The sequence below is a fragment of the Amblyomma americanum genome, chromosome 11 (genome assembly GCF_052857255.1).
Source record: "Amblyomma americanum isolate KBUSLIRL-KWMA chromosome 11, ASM5285725v1, whole genome shotgun sequence".
NCBI classification, from domain to species: Eukaryota; Metazoa; Arthropoda; class Arachnida; order Ixodida; family Ixodidae; genus Amblyomma; species Amblyomma americanum.
Window position 1 is genome coordinate 2,802,005 of NC_135507.1, and position 23,300 is coordinate 2,825,304.

A 23,300-nucleotide genomic window follows, 5' to 3' on the forward strand; every position below is an offset into this window, starting at 1 on the left:
CCACTTGTTTGAGCAAAGCGGCCACATTTTCGGCTCTTCGTGTATCACTTGGCAGCTGAAATTCATCTAGTAAGATTTTCCTTCCATCATTGTCGTGTCCTCGGCGACGTCTACGATCCTTGTTGACACGACTGGAGGAGATGGGATTGGTGGTGCTGTCGAGTGGTCAACTTTGATGCGCTCAGCTTTTCAAAAGTACACGCTTCTGACTCCATCTAGTTCGAGTCAATGGCAGCCCCAAGAGCTATAGAAGGTAAAATGTTCAGTGACACTTCAAGCAAGTAGTTGAAGCCACGTGATGGTGTGTCTGAAGAGGATGATTCCTGAGGGCCCTCCTCCATAGATGGGTATCGATTCGCCGCATCCTCTTGAGGACCGTCGAGCAGCTCGTGAAGAACACGGCGTTTTTTTGGCACCGGAATATAGCGCCTTTCAGCAGGTCTTTTCCGTTCCTTCCTAACTTTCGACAGGTGTTCAAGGCAGTCAAGGAACCTTGTTGGCACTGCATCTTTCGCAAGCCATGGTCGCCGCGGTGTACATACGAGTATGTGTATGACCCTGGTACATGGCTTCCCATGTTTTCGACTCGAGGTGAGGCTCGAAATGCTTCTCACATAAATACTCTGAAGGTTGCTGCAAACGATCCTTACGTGGGATGCCATTTCTCCATACCTTCAAACGTTCTTCGTCCTTTGGTGCTGAAAACAGCCACAATTATAACTTTTCCTTGTACGACTTGTAATCCGTCGTGCATTGCGGAGCAAAGCAATTTCATCCCATCGTCGAAGCACAGAAGCACTGGCGACAACAATATACACCACCACAATCAAAATGCAGTCATGTTTCAGTCAAAGAACAACAATACAGACCGAATTGGAAGTCAGTGCCGAACAAAACTTACGTTCAACGGTGCATTCACTGCAAGCAGACGACAACGGCGCAAACAGTGGGAGTGCCCGCTTTTCTGTGTCACCATCTGTTGGCAGGCAGTGAAACTGCGAGACTTATCGCGCAACGTTCGGAGTGCAGGACAAGCGGCGGTGTTGGCACACCTCTCTATTCTTGCACTGTGGTCAAGACATTCTAAGATTTTTCTTTTTTTCACAAAGCACATATTTTGGTTTTGAATTTTTGTGATGCAGTGTCCATGACATATCTAGAGTGTGAAGAAAATTTTATACTGCAAATATAAAATTCACAAATTTGAAAAACAAAGAAAATCTTAACTTTCATTATGGTCCTAGGAGCATAACAAAATAAACAGGGTCAAAATAGATGAAACAGTCATGAAGAAATCTGCTCCGCAAGGTGAGTATCTAGCCTGAAAACTGCAACAGAGAAAAACGCCCATTGTTGTAGCATCTCTTCACAACGCAGAGTTGCAGCAGTTCATGAAGCAATTTTTTTAGACTACTTCCTGGTCGATTTCAGCTGTGAAACTTCAGGAGAGCGTAAAAAAGGAGACCTGCAAGCAGATACAGCAATTTTCAGAAAATGTTTTTTGGCCATTTTTTTTTTTTTTCGGATTTCAAAGTTGTGTCCCCCCTTTACTAAAGCATTCTGTGTGGGTTCACTTCTTGTGACGGTGTGTCTGATTTAAGATGGCATGATATGCAGGTACATGAAATACTTCCACGAGAGGGCAAGCCAAGTGCTGTGCAGATACGGTATGGTGGTTGCAAAGGAATGTTGGTGGAAGACCCCACGCTGGAGGGCGACTGCATCATCTTCCGTCAAAGCATGTACAAGTACCCAAGTGACAGCGAGGACCTTTTCATTCTCAAGACCAGCAGACCACGTGAGACAGTTGTATTGGTTGTTTGCACAAAACTGCTCAGCAGAGATAAGTATTTAAGCACGAGCACATTTTCATGGATAGTATATTTGTGCAACTTCGGCAGAGATGACATTCTGTTATGTCCACCTTTCCAATCGCCATTATTGCCTTATTGTTTATCTGGTGATAACAAGAATACTTATCATTCATTGTATTAGGGGTGCACAATTATAGAAATTTTTAATATAAATCAGGTATGAGTATGAAGAAAGGAGGGCTTTGGGTACTGAATCGAGTGTCAAATGTTTGTTTGGTATAAAAAAATTGTCAGAAAAAGATTAACAAATTTCACAGTTCTTATTAAAAAAAAAAAGTTTTTTTTCTAGGCACAAGGTAAGAAAAATGATGTGAACGGGAATGAATATTGCTTGATTAGACAGCATAGCAGTATACAACCTCTTATGTGGTCGTGCAAAAATTATAACAAGATGAAATTCATGAATTAACACATGACTGGAAACTATAAATAATATGATGGGTAGTAAAACATTGCTAGTTTGGACTTCAAGAGCGTGGAGAAGTTCTTTAATTATCCCGCCTTCTCCTCTTTCCCAGAGTAAAAAAAAGGGTTGCTGAAAATGCAGTGAAGCCTCATGAAGAGGCTGCATCACACAGACAGTGAAAACACCTTGACAAGCCCACAGTTTGTGTACTGGAAGAACATAGTGGACTTGTTGGGAACGCACATCAAGGCTGCTTCTAAAAGAAAATGACCAGTGATGCGCCGGTCGGCGTCTGCGTGCAGCTGGGTTTGGACGGCTAGTGAATGTGCGGCCGATACCCATCTTCTCCGCAGGCTGGCGATGAAACTCTAAACCGAAACTGCACAGCCAGGCTGTGTTTTGGCCGAGTGACTGGGCTCTCCTGTATTCGTCATGCCTGCCATTACATGCCTGTCAGATGTGCACGGGCTACAGTGCACCATGCAATAGGTGAAATATTTACCATATTTACACGATTGTAAGTCGACCCCCCCACACACACACACATTACATTTCTGAAAAAAAAAAACGAGGTTGTTTACGCTTGGACTTTACTAATAGAATGCGATAGCACTATCGTGGGGCCTCCGCTTATCTCCAGCTGCTATCGGCTGCCGTGCGTGACAGCCGAGCAGCAGAAGCGGCAGAGCAGCAGAAGCAGCCTTGATGTGCGTTCCTAGTGCTTACGTCCACTATGTTCACTGGACTACTCGTCCACACTTGCACTATCGCCCTCACTAGCGATGCCGTCGTGATTGCTGCTGCGGTACCACAGCTCGTCGTTCTAACGTCGTCGTGCAGCGAAATCTCGCACTTAGCAAATAGCCACATCACGACATTGCGTGGAACAGCAGAAAATTTTGTCTTGCTGCAGCTGCCACACATGTATCACCCGTTGCGAACGTCGAACTCACAGTCCGGCGCGCAGTTCGTTTCTTCGGCGTAAAGAATGACAACCATCTTGAATGTAGCCGTGAACAAGCACCGGTCGCTTACGTGACCAGGAGCACGAATGACGAAGCACTACATTTAAAAACTTGTGAAACGTGACAGGCAGTAGTCAAATGCGTCAGATCCAAGGAGAAAGTACGTGTGAGCGGCGGCGACTCTTCCGTCGGCTACCGACACTCCCCGGCGCCATTTCCTTTCCGAGTGGCGGTGCTGGCGTGGTTGGAACAGCGGCCCTTCCATCAACTATCAATGCCCCTTTGAGCACCCAGCGTGCAGTTGAAATAAATAAAAAAAAAACTTGGAGGATGCCAATTAAAAGTAGAACGCGAATGCGTTATCAGGCTGCCGCAGCAGCCGCAATCTGCAGCCACGTGTGAAGGGGGGGGGAAGAGCGCGGTAGTAGGGATGCCAGTTCTGTGCGTTGACATAGCAGCTGCTCAAGGCCAGCACCAAGAGCAATGCGACGGAGCCGCGCAGCAAAAATGCAGCCATGCTGTAGGATGCCTGATATCTCATTTGTCTTGCCTTTATTTATGGTGCGATGCTTTGGTTTCGGTTGCAAGTCAACCCCCTCCACTTCAGATTTTCAAACTTTGAAAAATAGGTGTACTTACAATAATGTAAGTACGGTTCCTGCTGTGCCATTCAACATTTTTTGTGTGCCCGAAGTGTTCAAAATATTCACTTTAAAATTATTCCAAGAAAATTACTAATTTCTTTGAATTCACTTTGAATAAAAAAAAAGCACTATTTGCACAAGCCTAAAATGAAGATTTACTTGCAGCATACCATGAAACATATATGATGGGGCATAAGCAGTGGGTTTACAGTGAGGCTATAACAGGTATAAAATTCACTGTGAGCATGACTCGTGCATAAAAGAAAGCGCATGTGCAGTTTCACACTTCCACTGTGAATGAAACTCCCCTACCAGGGACGACCCTGCCAGGGCACCTTGAGTGATGGTGCTTGTGCCACCACGAAACCTTAGCCCCCATACCGAAGCTGTCATCCGCACTGTGGCTATAGCTTTTTAGGTGAAGGGTAGAAACCATGAACGGTGGCGGCCAGGGCCATGGTCAACCTCTGGCTGACGGGCTCCCCATCTGTTTACCAGTCCTGTAAATAAGACGGTGAAACACAGGCGATAATTTAGTAGCCGTCAGGATACCCATATCGCATGAACAGTTCTTGTTCCAAAGAACCTTATTGGTCACTGAAAAGGAACCGCACTGATGAAAGCTTCACTAATACCCGACCTGGCTGTAACCACTTGAGGAATCCTCATTTCCTGGTTATTCACTTTCTGGTAGATAACGACCCACTTGCTACAAGTCTGTTTTTTTATTTGCTAGAACCCCTGAGAAAAGGATAGAAAAAAGTATAAAAAGCAAAAACTTTCATCTGGTAACCTTATTATTGAAGTGTCGCAGAAAGATCGCTCTGACACTCTTCTCGGGCAAAAGCAGTTTGCTCACACCTCCTGGTGACTGTCACCCCTCACCGCAATCTAAACACTGTACAAGGTGTCATATCAGAGTGAGATCTGATTCGCAAAACAGAGTGAGGTTCTGATCTCCTGGAAGGCTTCTGAGATCAAGGGGTCATTGCCCTTCGTCGCATCACCATAACGCGGAACGGTTGAGAGGTGGTGACACCCCGTATCGTCCGAACATTTGAACAGTCCTGTCTACCAGATGCTGTGAAAGCAGAATTCATCCACTGTAAAGTCTGTCCCTATATCCCAAACCTTAGAAGATGCTTCAACTGCCAAAAGTATGGACACTGGTCCAAAACATGCCGTGGAAAACTCACCTGTACGAAGTGCGGTTCCCATGAGCTCCCAGCTGATAACAGCAGTGCTGCTCAAGCAGAATGTCCCAACTGTCACGGGCCACACGCCACATACTTACGAGCATGTCAGGCTTTTGAGAACCAGAAAAAAGTAGTTCAGATCAAGGTAACTGAAAACAACATGCTCTGAAGCCTGGAAGTTTCTCTTTGGAAGATACTGTGCTACCGCAGCACGCCAAGGGGCTGGGCGACGTCTCATCGCGGTGGGCATGCAATACAGCATAGCTGATGTGTGCCCATCTCGGCCCCCTACAAAGCAGCCTTCAGCTGCACCAACATTCCCTATCATAGAGCTCAATTTTTCAGACATCTGCACTAGGAAAACACTTCGAATACACTTTTAGCTTAGCACACTATACAGATTCTTTCTTGAGATACAAGCTAGCTGAGGAGCAGAAACCTACTGTAAATAAAAGGCCATCTGTAGGAGGATACACTAGCTCGTTTACTTTACAAGAGTTGAAGGTTGCCTTAGTAACTAGTGGCAACTCAACAGCAGCAGGCCCTGACAGGATCACATGGAATGCTCAAGCACCTTCATGAAGAAACCCTTGAAGCTGTCCTGTGCCTGTACACTTTGAAAACACTTTTAGCCCAGCGCATCCAATTAAGGACAACGCAGCGTGTTATGGGAAGAAAAATGATAGGTGTAACGTTAAGAGACCGGAAGCGGGCAAAGTGGGTGAGGGAACAAACGCGGGTTAATGACATCTTAGTCGAAATCAGGAGGAAGAAATGGGCTTGGGCAAGGCATGTAATGCGAAGGCAAGATAATCGCTGGTCCTAAAGGGTAACGGCGTGGATTTCAAGAGAAGGCAAGCGTAGCAGGGTCCGGCAGAAAATTAGGTGGGCGTATGAGATTAAGAAGTTTGTGGGGCATAGAGTGGGTGCAGCTGACATAGGACAGGGTTAATTGGAGAGACAGGGGAAAGGCCTTTGCCCTGCAGTGGGTGTAGTAAGGCTGATGATGATGATGATGTTTGTACACACACTTTCTTGAGATACAAGCTAACTGAAGAGCTGAAAGCTATTGCAAATAAAAGGATTTCTGTGGGAGCATACAATAGCCCGTTTACAAGAGTTGAAGGTTGCCTTAGGAACATGTGGCAACTCACCAGCAGCAGGCCCTGACAGGATCATATATGGAATGCTCAAGCACCTGCATGAAGAAATCCTTGAAACTATCCTGTGCCTGTTTAATAAGGTAATAAGCTCTTTAAAAAAGATGATCAATCATAACCTTGTGCATTTCTTTGAATTCAGCGGGCTTCTTGACCAGCACCAAGCTGTATTTAGGGCTAACCAGTCAACCACTGACCAGCTCATTTCCGTTGAATCTTACATAAGGAAATGAATCTTACATTTCCTTTAAATCTTGCAGCTCTGTTTATCTGTTTTCTTTGATCTAGAGAAAGCATATGATACCACATGGTGCTATGGTACTGTCTGTGACCTGTTCATCTTTGGCATCTCGGTTAATATGCTGATCACCATTCATAGTTACCTGTCTGAAGGAACATTCGAGGTCTGTGTAGGAAATTCCTTATCTAAGCAGTTTACACAAGAGAATGGTGTCCCTCAAGGTGGTGTTCTTAGCTGCACACTTTTCATAGTCAAAATGAATTTTACAAAGGGCATCCTACCTAGAATAATATCCTACTCTGTTTATGTTGACGATGTACAAGTAAGCTACAAGTCGCATAATTCGTCCCATCTGTGAGCGGCAAATTCAGCTAGGAGTAAACAAAGTATCAAAGTGGGCAGACGAAAATGGATTTAAACTCAACACAGAAAAGACAGGCAGTGTATTATGCCCAAAACAACGCGATATTAGACCCAAACCCAGCACACTCTTAACGGGCAGAGTATTGCTGTCCAAAATGACCACAAATTTCTTGGCATCATAATCGACAAAAAGCTTACATTCATCACACATATTAAGCAGCTAATACTAAAATGCATGAAGGCGCTGAACTTTCTGAAGATCCTGTCACAGCAGTCTTGCGGTACAGATTGAGACTGCCTGCTGAGTCTTCTAAATAGCGTAGTTCTATCGCGTATAAACTACGGCTCATTAATGTACGAGTCAGCATGAAAAACCACCTTAAAAAGATGTCGCCACCATCTGGAAGACGTCAATTAACGAGCGTTATCTGTGTGGTGTACTAGAATTGATATGAATGAGATTAAAGTGAGGTACACCAGTGGAAATACAAATTTGACATCTTGCATTTATAATTGACATCACCAATCAATCACCAATTCGATGTATTCTTGACGTTACCAGTCAATCACCAAATTGGTTGCAATATCGATTTACTATGGGGGCTACCATCTTGAATTCCTCGGACTTAGAATATTGCACACCGAAGGGAGTTGGTAGCAGACGCCAAGAAATCGAGAAACATGATGAGTAAGAGCTAATGCTCTTGAAATGCTTGGTGCAGTGTACCACCTTTGTGTGCGGTTGGCTACTGGTCACTTAATTGAACGATGGTGGGAGTTTGCAAGTGTAACATATGCTGCAAAGGTATTATCTTATGCTGACCACCCATGCAGTGCGCTGTTGTGAAACCCAACCAGTACAGTGCTGTTTACAAACCGACCATCTGAAACCCCATTTTTACCTATTGGAGTCGCCAGACTTGTCCAAGACATGAACATACCAGTCTCCAATGTTCTGGTGACTTCTAAAGACAACTGCTCCCTGGGAAGTGCACCCAGTTGACTGTGCAACATCTTTTCATGAGGTTGGCAAGCATGGGTCTCCAATTGACATGAAACAGCACTTCATCTTCCGACAAGCAAAGTATCAGTGCACAGAGTTTTACATAGATGCCTCTAAGACTTCTTCAGTTTCATGTGCAGTTCATAGCTGTCACTTTTCCGACACAAAAGGAATGAATAGACACACATGCATATTTACTCCAGAATGGCATGGTATCCTTTTGGCTATGATAGATTTATCCTGTAAAAGGAAATCCCAACCTCTGTCATTTACTCAGATTCCTAAAGTGTAGTTATGGCCCTGTCCTGTGGGAAACTCTATAAAGACCCTGTAATGAATTCCCTCCTGAAATGCCTTATATCTGCTTGCACATGGAACCTTAAAATTACAACATGCTGGGTACCAGGTCACTGTAACATGGATGGAAATGAGGAAGCGAATAGGCTTGCTGCGTCAGCCGCCAAACTGAGTTGGATCGATATAAACCACCTTTTGTACTAGGGCCTCGGGCCACATATTAGGATTGCACTCCGCGAAGAGAGGCAGCAGGATTAGGACGTAGAAACAGAGAACAAACTTCAGAGAATAAAACCAAGGATTGGAAGGTTTTCCACATAAAAACAAAACAAATTCAAAGAAGTTGCTCTCTGCAGAATGAGGACAGGGCATACATACATAACACACTCACTTCTTTTAAAGGATACACCAGCACCACAATATGCAAGATGCGGAGCCCACATCTCAGTTGTCCATGCATTAATGACGTGCCTGAGATCGGAGACGAAAAGATGACAGCACTTCCCAGAACTATGCACATTTGAAATACCAGTGCGTCCTTCTTTATTTTTATGTGATGTTTTCATGTTTTCATCTCATTTAAAATTTTTAGCTCATGTAGGCTTTTTAAAAGAGATCTCTTATTCCAAGTAACCTCAGCAATGCTGAGGAGAAAGGTGTGGTAGAATAGAAAGTTGAGCGAGTTGGTATGTATTCATTTTTGAGTAGAAACAGTGCGAACGAATGAAGGACCAAGAACGAGGAAACACGAGACGAGCGCTGACTCGCAACTATGTTTTTTATTTTTAAAAAGGTATTACTAAATATCACATGGCCTAATAGCTCCATTGACCGATGATGTGGTTTTAAGATTATACTCTGAGCATGTGCGCTGGAGCTATTATGTCATGTGATTGTTAGGTATAAAAATGTTTTTTTTTTTTCCGAATAAAAGAAATGTAGTTGCGAGTCAGCGCTGGTATGTGTGTTTCTCCGTCTTTCGTCCGTTTGCACTGTTTCTACTCAAAAAGGAGAATGCTGAGCTTAGCTGTAGCTGCCAGATGCCTCGCCCTTCTTGCTTAAGCAAGGACTGCGGTTGAGCCTGGCTTCGTCTTTTATATGTAACAACTCCTGCCGCAATTTTTAAGCATTATGCACTACTTTAGGCCATTTCACCTGACTTATACACCCTCTTGACACACAATAGTCATGCACATACTCACTACTCTCAGGCCGTATACAGACAATGTTGATTTTAACATGTGCACATAGTTTATCCTGAGCCAACCAGAAACCTTGTGTTTGGTGCTCTTTGCCTTTAGATGCCCTTGTGCCAAAAAAAACTCAGCATCGTTATCATCAACATCATCATCATCCTACCAGGCACGAAATATCTCAACTCTTGTTACGAAGTGCCTCTCCTCCAACTTCTCTGCACGACATTTTTCCTACGTGCAGGCATTGTCAAGCTGAACCGCCCGATGATCACCATCCTGAGCCAGAAAAAGACCCACGGCAATGCGCGCTGCATTGAGGACTCTGTGTTCCTCCAGCTTCAGCAGGACTGCCTGGCACCCTACATAGACAGCCTGTTCGAGGACGCCGCGGCTGCGCGCCTGCTGCACGAGGAGTGTGCCCTGCGGCTGCCCTACAAGGAGCTGGCGAGGGCTGGGCTGGAGCTGCATGCCGAGCCTTTTTTCCGCTCCTTACTGTGGACCCTGCACCAGCGCTGCCTCCGTATGGGAAGGTTTTGCATGCAGCTGTTGCTTGCTAATACACGGTGTTCGTGTTCAAGCCAGGAGCCCAGTATATGTTTTTAGCCAGAAACCTGTCTGCTCCTCAGTCAGGGCCAGTGCTCAGCTTCAATCAACAGTGCTTAGTCAACAGCATATGATATTTGATTGTCGCGATCATTAATGCAGGAAATATAATTGATGCTGATTGGTGTGTTTTTGTAAGCATTTTGTTTAAGGGGTTTGAGTTTAGCACTGCCCAGTCCTGTGCCCGTTTGCCCTTCTTTCCATTCGCTACTTCACTCGAACTCTTTCAGTGCCCACTTTTTTTCAATGGCCAGTGCCAGCTTCTCTTCATGTTCATAGCACCCTCTACATTTCTCGTGCTTGCTATGCAGCCCCAAGATCTTCCTAAGGTAGTGTTCTCCTAGCAGCTCGCATGTCTGGTGGCGAAGGTCATTGTAGCTGTCTTTAGTAGCAGCTAGAAAATAAAAGTTTGCATTGTATGCATACCTTGGTTCCAAATGTAAATCGAGATGCGTCCTGAAATTGCTGAAGCGATGAAAAAAAAGCTTGCTAAAAGTTGCGCAAATATGTTACACTTCTTAGCTAGTCCTTGTGCATATTAAATCAGATGAAATCATTTTATTCGGACATGAAACGCTGTGCATGCCCACGGGATGAGGGAAAAGGAAGCTAATGGCATACTTCCTGATGAGGCCTCACCCCTGGTTACACATCAATGGCAGAAGAATGGACGTTAGTGACTGCGACATTGCAACTAGCGTTTTCCTAGGAATCCGTTTTCCTCAAAAATACAAAAAATGAAACAACAAAATATACGAAAAACAAAAATAAATACCATCAATTTGTTTTTGTACATAGTTAGATATTAAGAGACATTGCATTATAAACACAGAAAAATACAGCAGTAGCGCTACAATTCGCGACACAAAAGAAAAGGTGATGGGACTAGGGAACACACTGCATGTCATAAGTATTTTGTGCATCAGGAACAACTGAAAATAGCAACTTCATTTTATTTTTAAATATAAAGATATTTAGTTTTACTGGTTGAAGCGTCATGGATTATTCAAGGGTAGGCATTACATACTGTAGTAGTTTGGTTATCTATGTGTTGAGTGCCGTAGTTAGTCCGAGTGCGAGTGGAGATAGGAGAAATAACACTTAGATTGTAGTCTATACTTCTGTTCACATATGTTTGCCTGAAAGGTGCGATGTCCTGCTTAATTATCTGAAAAATATGTACAGCAACAGAATACTTATGACACAATGGGAACGGAGGAATATGCAAGGCCTGAAATTAGCGGTCGCCATCATGTCAGAGTCAGATTCGATGCCTTCACATATCTTGATGTTGCTAGGGCTTGTGTTTTTGCCTTTTCGTTTTGCTTAAGGGGGCCTCTTTTGACTCTTTTTGGCCGAAAAATAAGCATAAAAGTTGCTTTTTCAATTTTGTCTTGTTCAGATTCGAAAGGTCATTTTGCACCTGACATTGAGTTTTTACAAAGAATTAGTATTTTCCTTGTAACAGCCATTAAAATTTCTAAAGGTGCAGGAGTTGCCTTTTAAGTTGAGGTCAAAATTATGCCCACCGTCGCTCAGTACCTGTGCGCTCCCCCGGCACTGCTTTGGTCTAGTTCGAAAGCTTGCGCCTCCAGGTTTTTTTTTGGGTAAATCAGTAGGACTATGCTTTAAAACAGTGATCCTTCCGTTTGCGGACAAAATGACCACAGTGGGAACATGTGTACCTCGTTTTCATAGGTTATGAAAACCATGTGATCAAAATGGCGCTCTGTGAATAGTCCTGAGTTGAAGTTGAATGAGTTTGAAGTTGTTCCTTTCACACAAAGATGGTTAGAAACAGTTTTCGTCATTTTCGTGAAATACTGGACTACTCGTCCACACTTGCGCCATCGTCCTCATTAGCACTGCCGTTGTGATCGCTGCTGCGGTCCCACAGCACGTCGTTCTAAAGTCGTCGTCCAGCGAAATCCCACACTTCGCAAACAGCTACATCACGACATCACGTGGAACAACTGAAAATTTTCCTTGCTGCAGCTGCACACCTATATCGCCCGTTGCGAATTTCGAACTTGCGGCCCGGCACGCAGCTGTTCGTTTCTTCGGCACAAGAATGGCAGCCACCTTGAATGTAGCTGTAAACGAGCTCGAGTCGCTTGCCACACCTGGAGCACAAATAATGACTAACGAAGCACTACATTAAAAACTTGTGAAACGCGGCCGGCAGTAGTCAAATGTATCAGAGCCAAAGAGAAACTGCGCATGAGCGGCGTCGGCTCTTCCGTCGGCTACAGACACTCCCCGCGTCAATGAGGTTTCAAGTAGCGGTCCTTCCATCAACTATCGCGCTCCCTTGAGCGCCAAGTGCACGGTTGAAAGTAAATAAAAAAGAAACTTGAGGGACGCCTATTAAAGGGGCTTTGAAACACCTTCCGAAGGAAGCACATCAACTCGCTTAATCACTGCATTGTGTTGCCATGAAAACTTGAGCTAAATAATACACTTCTACACGCAGCAGAGGACCCATAACCACATGCGAAAGTTGACGAGCCCTTCCCGGTGACTTTTTCATGCTCGCACCCTCCTTCGTCGCTCGCATCTACGTATACATGTTGAGAGGTGGCTTCTGGTTAGATTGTTTCAGACGTCGGGCAGCTACCAAGGCCATGGCCAATTAGCCGCGTAGCTCCGGCGGGTCACGAAGCTGCGCCCCCGGAGGTGGGACCGGCGGAGGAGTGCTGATTTTCCAGTGTTCAAAAAGTGACGAGAGGAGAGGGAATAACGCGAAGCTGCTCAAATTCAAATTTTGGCTGCAGTTAACTCAACTTCTACAAAGCGCATTAGAAAATTTCTTGCTGGACAGTATTCGTCAAGAGGCGTGCGTTAACATCTCAGCCATACTTCAATTTTATTACAGCCCCTTTCAGAGCCCCTTTAAGGGGGGATACGGCTCTTTGAGACGAAAAAATCGCGAAAAAAAAGATTTTTTTTGTAAATTTACTTTTTCGAAATCTACAGCTAATAATCCTTAAATTCACCAGGTTTCCAGTCCCATGGTTCAGTATTTTGAGCACACGATCAATTTATAACATCCCTGTGAGCTGAATTCTGCGCGAAAACAACGCCTTTTGTCACGGCATAGCTCTTTTCCCACGCGCGCAATTGCAGCTATCTTGGTGTCATTGGAAAGAGAGGCTTTTCTTCTTGAATTTCCTGCCACAAATGGCTCCGACCGTTCGCTGGTGACGTTGAAATCCGTGCACAAAGAAAAGACAATGCACTGCCTTATTGGTCAAGCTAGCGCACGTGACCAAAAAGCACACTGTGATTGGCTGCGCGATGCTCCCGTCTTCTGCCCCACTCCGCAGGCAACGCGTCGCCGCTTCTGTTCATTCTTTGTGACAAGTGTGCAATGATGTCCGATCCAACGGGAAAGTTTGCCACGAGGCACAAGTTCGGCAGAAGAAAGAAGCGATCTCTTTATAACTTTCAGAAGCGTGACATTCCTTTGGAGGACATCGAGAACAATCTGTCATTACCGGCTAGCAATTGCAAAGCCGCGGGCAGTGCTGGTGTAGGCCTAGCCAGCTCATCGACGAGTGCAAGTGTTGTGGACAGCGGCCGCGTTCGGCATGACACTGCAATGGTGCAGCGTGCGAATTTGGTGCAGAGAGAGGTTTAAACGCTAGAATAACTTCAAGTTCTTGCTTCAATGCCGGCAACGACGCGAAAGCTGGATTTTCTCACTCGCACTGACGACGATGCAGTCCGCCAGTCGACATCGAGCTGGGCTTCGTTATTGTCAACTTGAACTTTGTGAACGCGATGATGTCGTACGTAAAGTGCAAAGTGTGTGGCGGTAGTGCCACTTTAGGCAGAGGCGAACGAGAATATGGCCTCGCCATAAAGATTGTTATCAGGTGTGCTTGCTGCGGTGATGTTGCGTTGGTGTGAAGTTCGCCCCGCGTGAACAGCGACCAGAAGGCCAACCCTTTCGTTGTGAACATTCTTGCTGCACACACGATGCAAGCCACTGGGAATCGGCAAACGGCGCCAAACGACGTTTTTGCCGCAGTGAACATTTCCCAGCACGGCCTTTACACCAAAACATGGCAGAGGTATGTGAAGACGAAGTTGGCGCCCGCGGCAGCTCTTGCTGCCGAGAAGCAGACGACTCAGTGCGCGCAATCAGTTCGGGAGCTGTATGAAGACTTGAAGCTTGGGAATCCCGGAAACATTGCCGTGTCATACGATGGTTCCTGGATGACGCGCGGCCACTCATCGCACATTGGCATCAGCACCGTCATCGAGCTCTTCACGGGGCTAGTTCTCGATTTTGTTGTGCTCAGCAACTTCTGTGCTGGTTGTGAGCGTGGGCCAAAGGAAGATGATCCGACGTACAAGGCTTGGAAGGAGAGCCACGCCTGCCAGAAAAACACCATTAAAAAGACCGGTGAAATGGAAGTTGAAGCCGCCCTCATCCTTTTCCAGAGGTCACTACGACATAACCTGAGGTACACCACCCTTCTCTCGGATGGTGACAGCCGTGCTTTCCTTGCGCTGCAGGAAGCCAAAGTGTATGGGTATATTTTGGTGGAAAAAGAAGACTGTTCCAACCACGTACAGAAACGGGTGGGCACAAGCTTGCGAAACCTCATCACAAAACATAAAGGACCTGGATTAGAGAGCCTTGGCGGTAAAGGCAAACTGACCGCTGACCTAGTTGCAAAGCTAACACGGTACTATGGCTGGGCCCTGGTGACTCACAAGGGTGATGTGCAGGGAATGAAGAAAGCAGTGATGGCCACTTATCATCATACAACGTCAAATGACCTGGGTCAGACCACAGCCATCGCCCACCAGGACCGAGCTCATGGTGTCGCCAAATGCAGCAAGCGCTAAGGGCGAGACAGCTAAGCACCGCTACAATCTGCCTCCATATGTCGGTGAGGCCCTGTTGCCCATTTATGAGCGCCTTTCCAATGAGAAGCTTGAGCAGTGCCAAAGGGGCAGTACTCAGAACAGCAATGAGTCCACTGGCTCTGAAGGAAAAGCATGCCTCACTGTTCACTGTACAAGCTGCAGTGGCTGAGGCTGTGATGAGATTCAATGCTGGCTTTGAGAGGACATCCGCAGTAATACTGAAAGAGCTGCACCTCAACCCTGGAGCACTGAGCATGAAGCGCATGGCGGAGAAAGACCACCGCCGAGCAGTGGCATCAGCAAAGAAGCGCAAGACGACTTTGGACATGCAGCATGCTTTCAAAAAGCGCCTTGTGGGTGGCCGTAGTCAGACTGACTGCATTCCTGGTAGCTTTTAGTTACATAGGATGTAAAATATGGCACTGTTTTTTCTGCATTTTCGATTAAAAGTGAATCTATTACTTTATCATTTTCTCAAAACTCCCATTTCTGACTTCTTTCTAATTTGTGGGCACGATATCTCGGCCTTCAAGGCAGGTAGAACCATAATTTTTGTTGTGGAATGTAGCTAAGAGGGCAGAGCACACAATGTTAAGACCAGATTTTGGAATTTGGGTTTTAATATTTAGCAGCTCTGCTCTATATCAGGCAATAGGGCACTCATGGTTTGAACAGTGAACTTTGGATTGCTCTAGCATCGCTAATATTTGTTACATCAAAAAAGTACTCCTAACATTGTATTCCCTATGCTTTCTAGTACCTAGCCATAGGTTAATATCAATTTCTGTAGTGCGGTTATTTTTTCATTGTTTCTGCAAATTATGAACCATTAATTTCGTATATCTTCGTAAGTAATTGACCTATTGAATAACAACTTCGATATTTGAAATCAGTGCAAGAAACTGAATAAGACTGGTAAATTTAATCAAATTTGGGCAGAAAATTAAAAACACAGCTTAAGAGCCATGTCCCCCCTTAAAAGTAGAACGCGAATGCACTACAGGGCCGCCGCCGCTTATCAGCAGACGCAATCTGCGGCCACGTGTGGGGAGTGGGCTGGTGCTGTTCGCTGCTTATTGGCAGCCACCATTGGCCGCCCAGGTAGGGGTGGGGATGCCGGTTCTGCGTGTTGACATAGCAGCTGCTCAAGGCCAGCACCAAGAGCGACGTGATGGAGCCACGCAGCAAAAATGCAACCACGCTGTATCATGCCTGATATTTCGTTTGTCTCGCCTTTATTTATGGTGCGATGCTTTGATTTCGATTTTAAGTCAACCCCCTCCTTAGATTTTCAAATTTTGAAAAATAGATCGACTTACAATCGTGTAAATACAATTGTGTGTATTTGCCTTTGGCTATTTGTCTCTGAGTGCTGGCTTTGTGCTTTTGTTGTCTTAGGCTGTGCTGTGCATTCCTGTTCGAATTTCTGCGCTTTCAGATGCCTGTTTTTTAAGCTGACTTGCTTTGGCACTGTGTCTGACAACTGCTATGTAATTTGCGTGCACGGGGTGTGACGGTATCAGTGGCAGGTCAACTTTACAAGAGTCCACGTATAGGCCGACTCGGATTATAATTTTATAATTCTTCCCCCCCCTTGTCGAAGGTAATTTTTATTACAAACATCAACTTATAATAGGCAATATATGGTAATGAAGTTAGAAGTAATGACCTTTTGCTATATACATTTAACTGCTCATGAAAGATTGTTCCATTAGGCAACCATCATTATGGATTGAATTTGGGCATTTTCCGAGGTGTCTTACATCTGTATGCTCTCTTGCATGCCATGTTGAGCATGCATGTTAGTTGGAACGGGTGGAAGCTAAGACAGGCTGGGTCTCTGTCAAGTGAAGGAAACAGCGCAAAAGACAAGCACGTGTCGTGTATCGTGTCATGTCCTTGTTTTTTGCGCTTTTTCTTTCACTTGACTTCTTGCACCAACTATCCCACCAAAAAGCCCTACTGGGTCTCCGCGCACATTTTGGAAGGCATTGTTATTCCCCAAAGCTAAATACATTGACATCCCCTGATTCAGACCAAAGTGCAAATTTTAAATTGCGTGAGCAAGGCACTTATTTGCGTCCTTTGTTCTTGTGTTTTGCAGAGCAGCTCCGGGAGAAGGCCAGCATTACTGTCGCACCCGAGTACGGCCGCACCATGTTTGGTGTCATGGACGAGACGGGCACGCTGCAGTATGGCCAGGTTTTTGTCCAGTACGCACGTGACCTGGCACACTTCTCACCCGACGATGATTACGTCATCCTCAAAGGTATGGTTTACGACATGGTAGCTCCTCCTCCAGTTTCTTTTCTGTGAGATTTCGCAGTACCATTGGCTGAAGTGTGCTTGAGATGCCACTAAGACTCAATGGGAATGTTAATGCATGTTAGCTGCTGGTGGCATTATTGCAGTTACAACATTTTTGACAGGCTGTCTAGACACACATAGCACTTAAAGCACCTGAACAAAGGGGTGTTGCGTCTTGCATAGTGCACAGAAGCTGTGTGTGCAGTTGCTGTCAAAATACAGAGCCCAGTTCATGGGCGTTTTATGCCGGTCCTTTCAGCTGTGACTCTGTTTGAGAGAGCACGAAGTCAGGTTCATCGTTGCGTAGAATATTAGTCTAAATAAGGGGGATGCAAGAAAGCTGGTGTGGTGCATCTGTTCCCGTTGCTACCATAGTAGGGTGGCTCATATCCGTTGGCGCAAGTCGCAGCACGTCATGGGCTCTCCCTCTCTCATTCTTTCGGCTGTGATTCCAACTGAGCGGTGGGTGGGCTGCGTGATGCAGATGTGTCATCACCGAAGTAAGATGAAGGGTTAAGAATTACAGGAAAACTAAGATATACAAGTTTGTTAACTTCTTCCTTACCGTGGGGAAAAGTGACCATTTTTTTTGTAGGCTTGTGTAGATTTTTTTCTGCTACAACTATTGCATTTAAAATTTAATGCGATGCACAAAGTCAAAGCTAAATAAATAGTAATGCTTTTTAGGCATATGAAATTGAATAACGAAATGCTGCACGTTGTGATTAGGGATTTTAGGAAAAAATTGAACAAAAGCTGGAAACACAGGCTTGTGACTAAAAAGAAACAAAAAAATGCTAAGAATTTTGTGAGATATGCAAATTGTTGGTATTCTATTGGCCGTTATCTGAAAAAATCAAACTTCTATCTTGAATAGTGTTCTTGCTCCAAAACAATTACTGCGAACCCTGTGGTTGGGCACCGTAGCATGTCTGCCTGTGTTCCAACTTGGTTTCCGTCGTCACCGATGTTCTGAACTGAATCCTGACAAAAAGGCAGTATCTTCACACTTGCTGCTGCTTGGGTCGTTGGTGAAATCGATTGCAGTCAAAGTGGAGTCCTGAGATTTGTGACGCTTTAGAGCATGCGTCGTGCATGCGGAGGGTGCAAAGCGAAAAATGCAGCCTTGCGGGAAAATGCAATTTTGTTTGTCCAATTACAAGCCAGATGATGCGGTGTGTGCCTAAGCAACACAAAAGGCTCTGAAGCTGAGCGGCAAAGTCATCAGTAGCAGGCAATAAGCGTGGTACTGCATCTTCTAGTCTTCGCAGGGCGTCAAAAAAATTCCACCTGGTGGGACAAAAGAAAAACACATCATAAACGAAACTTTGGTTCTTTGACTACAAGCCAAACGCGCAGCATGCCCGTAAGCAACAAGAAAGGTTCCGAAATCTACGCACTAACATGCACTAACATCTCAGCTAACATGCTCGTTGGGTGCGGTAGGGAAAGAGTTGAATTGAATTGAAAGTTTATTTCCAGACATACAGGAAATGGGCCGCGGCCGAAAAGCTACAAGGGTAGCTTTGAAAGTTGAAGGGATACTGAATAAAAACCTGTAAATATTGAGAAAGCACTACATTTCATTTGCAAAGTATGATTACTGAAGAATGTAGTCATTACTCTGGTTATTTTTGAGCGGAATGACTGTATTTTGAATGTTTCGTGTACTCTCCTGGCTATGAGCTGGCAGACGTGACGTCAAGCCTACCTTCAGCACTGCTGTAGGCAAGCTGGCTGGCAGTTAAGGATTCCCCATGTCTTCCCGTGCTCACGAGCGTTTATGCTAAACCTTGCATGAATGTGCTGCGATACCGAAAAATCAAACTTTACTTTAGGTTCATCCTATGTGGAACCCAGATAAAAATGCAGTTTCAGTGGGTCGGGCAAAGGATCGCAAGCTTGCTTCTTCCCAGAACGAGACAGCGCTCTTTCTTCTGGCGGGTACGAGATGGCACTACCGGTACCCTCGCTGCGAAATTTTTTTTTTGTTAGATGTCGCTGCAGACGGTGGAGATTTTTGTTTAATTGTGGCAAAATCCGGAAAGTAGTCTCCCAAAGTATACAACCACGAGATGCAAGCAGAGAATCTTGAAACGTGGACTCAGGGAAGCCGAATGAAATGCACTTTGTAATGAAGGAAAAGCATGTCTGGATGCATCTTACTTTCATGTTCGTGCGACGCGTAGGGTACATGTCACATCCCGTATTATCAGAGCTTTCAAAGGCGGCCACTAGGTGCAGCGGTTTTAGAAATATTCATTAAAATAATCGCTCTCTGCTCAGTCATGTTTCAAAAGAGTGTTGTTGTGGTCACTCTCAAGCTGCAGCTATCATTTGGTCAAAAAGTCTCTGCAACACATTTTCTGTTCACTATCCCTTTAAGATAGAGCAGCTGCTGACAGATTTTTTGGATTCTGTAGCATCCGAAAAATAATCCAAGTAATTGAGCAGCGTGAAAAATTCATGAACTTAAAAAAAGAAAACACTTTGGTGCGAAAAGCTGGCTTCAAAAACTCTAACTGCCCCGCACCACGCGAGATGTAGTCTCAGCCAACCTGCCGCTGCCTCGTTTTCAGTGTGATCGCATGCTCTTCTTTGTAGGCTGCCTCAGTGGCAACGAAGTGCATGTTGTTGACTCTAGCATCAACATTGAAGAGAAAATAGCCAGGCCTCTCTAAGCCAGTCCATTCCGATTGTTTCCGTTTTAATCAAAGATTTTGCCTTCAACAGCATTGAAAGGCCAGCTGTTTGTGATGTCAGTGTCCGCTCATGTCTGGGCTGGGTCGAAAAATGAACTTTTGGTCACAGTAACAATCTTGACAGCACTTTTGGCATCTAGTTAAGTCTTGATTTGTTCATCAAATATAGCTTTCTCAAAGTGCTCAGTAGCCAGTAAGTAAGTGGCCAGTAAGAATCCACTTTCTGTGTACCATTCTTCAACTTTAAAATTGATGGAGGATCCCTGAAAAAATCTGCAGAGAGTCTACTACATTTGAATCAGTGTGAAAGCACAGGTTTGCGCTACGTAGAAGACGACGATAAGAGGGCAGTGCCTCCAGATGGAGCAGATGGAAGTTGATGAAGACGACGCTCTGCAATGTACAACGCGAGAATGTGGTGTAGTTTAACATGAGGCTAGTTCGGCTATGGCGAGAGCCTAGTGGTCTCTTGCAGCAGCCTTTGCAGCTGATGTGCTCATGCCACTGCGGGTTCGATTTCCAGTTGTGGATATTGACCTGATTTCTTTTTCTGCCTCTTTTTTCTATGCTCCTGCACTGTACATACAAGATACGATTTTGCTAGGCTCTGAACCTCCGGATTAGTGTTTTTGCACTAAAAGCACGTGATCCAACAAACTAGGGCAGAAGAGGTGTTCGTAAGGAAGCATATGAAGAAAACTTAACACTGCATGTGCACTGTTTTGCCAGTCCCTGTCGGACAGTGGAAATTTAGTGGAATGAAGCAAAGTGCGCACACTTTAGTAAGCTTTGCTGCTTTACCATTTGCTACTGTTGAGGGGGATAGCTTAGTAGCTAGTGTTGAGGGGGAGAGCTTAGTACCGTAAAAATCGAACCATAGGTCGGTCCGGAATATAGGTCGACCCCCTAACTAACCAATTCTAAAAATAAAAGAATTTCTTTCAATGCAAAAAGTTTCGAAAGACACCCTTACCTTGAAACAAATGCGACTCGACAGGTTGCACAATGGGACATTTAAATGCTGCTCGTATGTACACCCGGCAAATTTTTTAACAATATCGCGCACCCATCGACCTGCGTGTTTGTTTCTGGCACATGCAAGTACGGCGCCGTAGAGCAAAGCCCTTCCTCTTCATGAATCGCCGCACCCAGGATGGCGAGCCATTGAATTGTGCCCTCGTGAGTCTAAAGGCATGCGCAATCTCTACCGCTTTCACGCGGATGCATTCGGCAGTCAGAGGCAGCGATCTTGCACGCAGCGCAACCTTTCCTTCCAATTCTGCTGGATACGCTGCTGTCCGCCCACGAAATGATGTTTTCTTCTGGTTGCTGCAAGTTGTAATACACAGCTTCTGCCTCCACCAGTACTGAATGCTCTTTTCGGATACCCAAATTCGCGCTGTGCCGCCAGGTTCCCATGAGCTTCCGCGTACTCAATCGCGTTTTTCTTGAAGGCGACGGTAAATTGCCGACGGCTTCCGCTTTGCACCTACGGAAACGCAATATGGCGGCACTGCTGCTGATGGTGATGGTGATGGAGGCTGTTGACTTCAGCCGCCCATTGTTGCAAGACTTCCGTAGTTTTTCCACCAATGACCGGTATATAAAACGGGGGTCGACTTTTCACCATGGTTTTTTGAAAAAAAGTTTACCTATATTACGGTTTTTATGGTATATTTTTGCTTTGCAGGTGACGTGATTGTTACCAAGAACCCTTGTGTCCACCTGGGCGACATCCGCAGGCTTGAAGCAGTGGACGTTCCTGCACTGCACCATATCCGCGACTGCATCGTGTTTCCGTCCATCGGCAAGCGGCCCCACCCCAATGAGATGGCTGGTGAGTGTCTCTTCTGCTTCAAAGGTTGCTGCAATGCTGATGCGTTGAGTGCACTAGTCTGAGAGTGTATTTTGGCATGGCAGTGTTCAGCCATGGCTAGGGCCTCTTAATTCATAGTTCATAGTTAAAAATCCACAATATTTTGCTGTAAACATAAAGGACATAATAATCTATGACTCTACTTTTAAACATGCCTCGTATGCGCCAGATGTATGCCTTCGTTAAAATCAAATGTGGCTGTTGCAATTCTGTGTCGAGTTGTGCTTGGTATTCCCTTCACTAGAAGATTGGCACTTGTTTGACACAGTGCTCCCCCTCCCCTGCATACTGAACTATGGTATTTACACTGTTCTAGTTTGCACCTTGTTTCCAGAAAAAATTGCCTAAAAACCACATTAGCATTTGAATCTGTTACAAAAGTGAAACTGTGCCAGCAACACCCTATTGTCATTAGCATTACAAATCGGAGGCTTGGCACTGTGTAAGGACTGCCCCTGTGTAAGGTCCGCACCCCCAACTTGGCAGTTGGTAATTTGGAAAAAAAAAAGCCAGCCTAAAGAATTGCTTCTTGTGCGCATAACTTTGCCCACATGGTATGTTATGCTGGGAGCTGATACACAATAACTGCCTGTGACACTATACGACCATGCATGTGTCATCCCGTGTGCCAGACTTCGCCTCGAACCGTGGCCATGTGGTGCCACGGCGCTGCTAACTCGTCTTGTGCACTCAGCGTTTGCACTAGGAAGGACAAGATATTATCCTGCACAAAATAAACTAGAATGGGGTGCACCCACGCTAGCGGTGCATTTCTTTGCAACGATACGCTGCCCGCCAAGCTCAGGCGCTGTTTGCCCAGTGTCGCTAGGCCTGGTGTGCTTCGTATTGACGCCGCATCGAAAGTGCTTTGAATCTAATCACGGTTTACTATAAAAGGAGGTCTAACCTTGCTACCAGCTCATCATCACACAATAACCTCACATTAAAATGAACGTGTAATTGACTTCTGCACGGCCTTTGATGTTGGAGCACATGGAAAAGCAGGCCAGGCAAGTGTCACTTCACACTGATGGCTGCGGGTCGCATGCGTGGCACGGCACTCTGAATCATTGGCCACTCGAGTGCCATATCTTGATTGTAACTTGCAATCATGTGACATCTGCCAGTAAGCTGATCTGGCAACCTGATTTACTTTATGCAGTTAACACCTGCTGGTTTTCGAGCCTGCATCCTATCATCTATGCTTTCAGTGCATTATGTATTTGAAGGACTAGCCGGGCCTCCACTAATTCATTATAGAGATACGTGTTTCAGCATAAAAAAAGGACGCATAATTGTATAATTGGGACTTTGATGTCATAAAAATTCTGCAGAAAAATGCCGGTTTCTTGCAAGGGCCGCACCTGCCAATGGAAAAAAAAAAAAGTGTGGCCCTTACACGAGTATATTTTGTGCATTAGTATCACATATTGCAGTTGTGGATACCAATAGGCCTAGTCCTGATGAGAATCCGAGGTGTCCCATCCATCAGCGAGGCAGGCTGTGAGCTAGGCTTCAGCCACGCCAAGCTCATTATAACGCTGGGTTGAAAAAAAAAAAAAAAAAGGTCTTCGTGCGGAAGCAAA

The 23,300-nt window shown here is 45.2% G+C and overlaps 1 protein-coding gene across 3 annotated transcripts in view; it reads left to right on the forward strand.

Annotated features, from left to right (window-relative positions):
- LOC144109451 (uncharacterized) overlaps positions 1 to 23,300 on the forward strand; it is a 63,135-nt gene that overhangs the window by 20,734 nt on the left and 19,101 nt on the right. For all 3 annotated transcript variants that reach the window (XM_077642247.1, XM_077642246.1, XM_077642248.1), the window contains exons 6-9: positions 1,618 to 1,798; positions 9,587 to 9,865; positions 16,934 to 17,098; positions 21,529 to 21,675. In XM_077642247.1, coding sequence (XP_077498373.1) covers positions 1,618 to 1,798; positions 9,587 to 9,865; positions 16,934 to 17,098; positions 21,529 to 21,675 — 772 coding nt within the window. The remainder of the gene's footprint in view (positions 1 to 1,617; positions 1,799 to 9,586; positions 9,866 to 16,933; positions 17,099 to 21,528; positions 21,676 to 23,300) is intronic.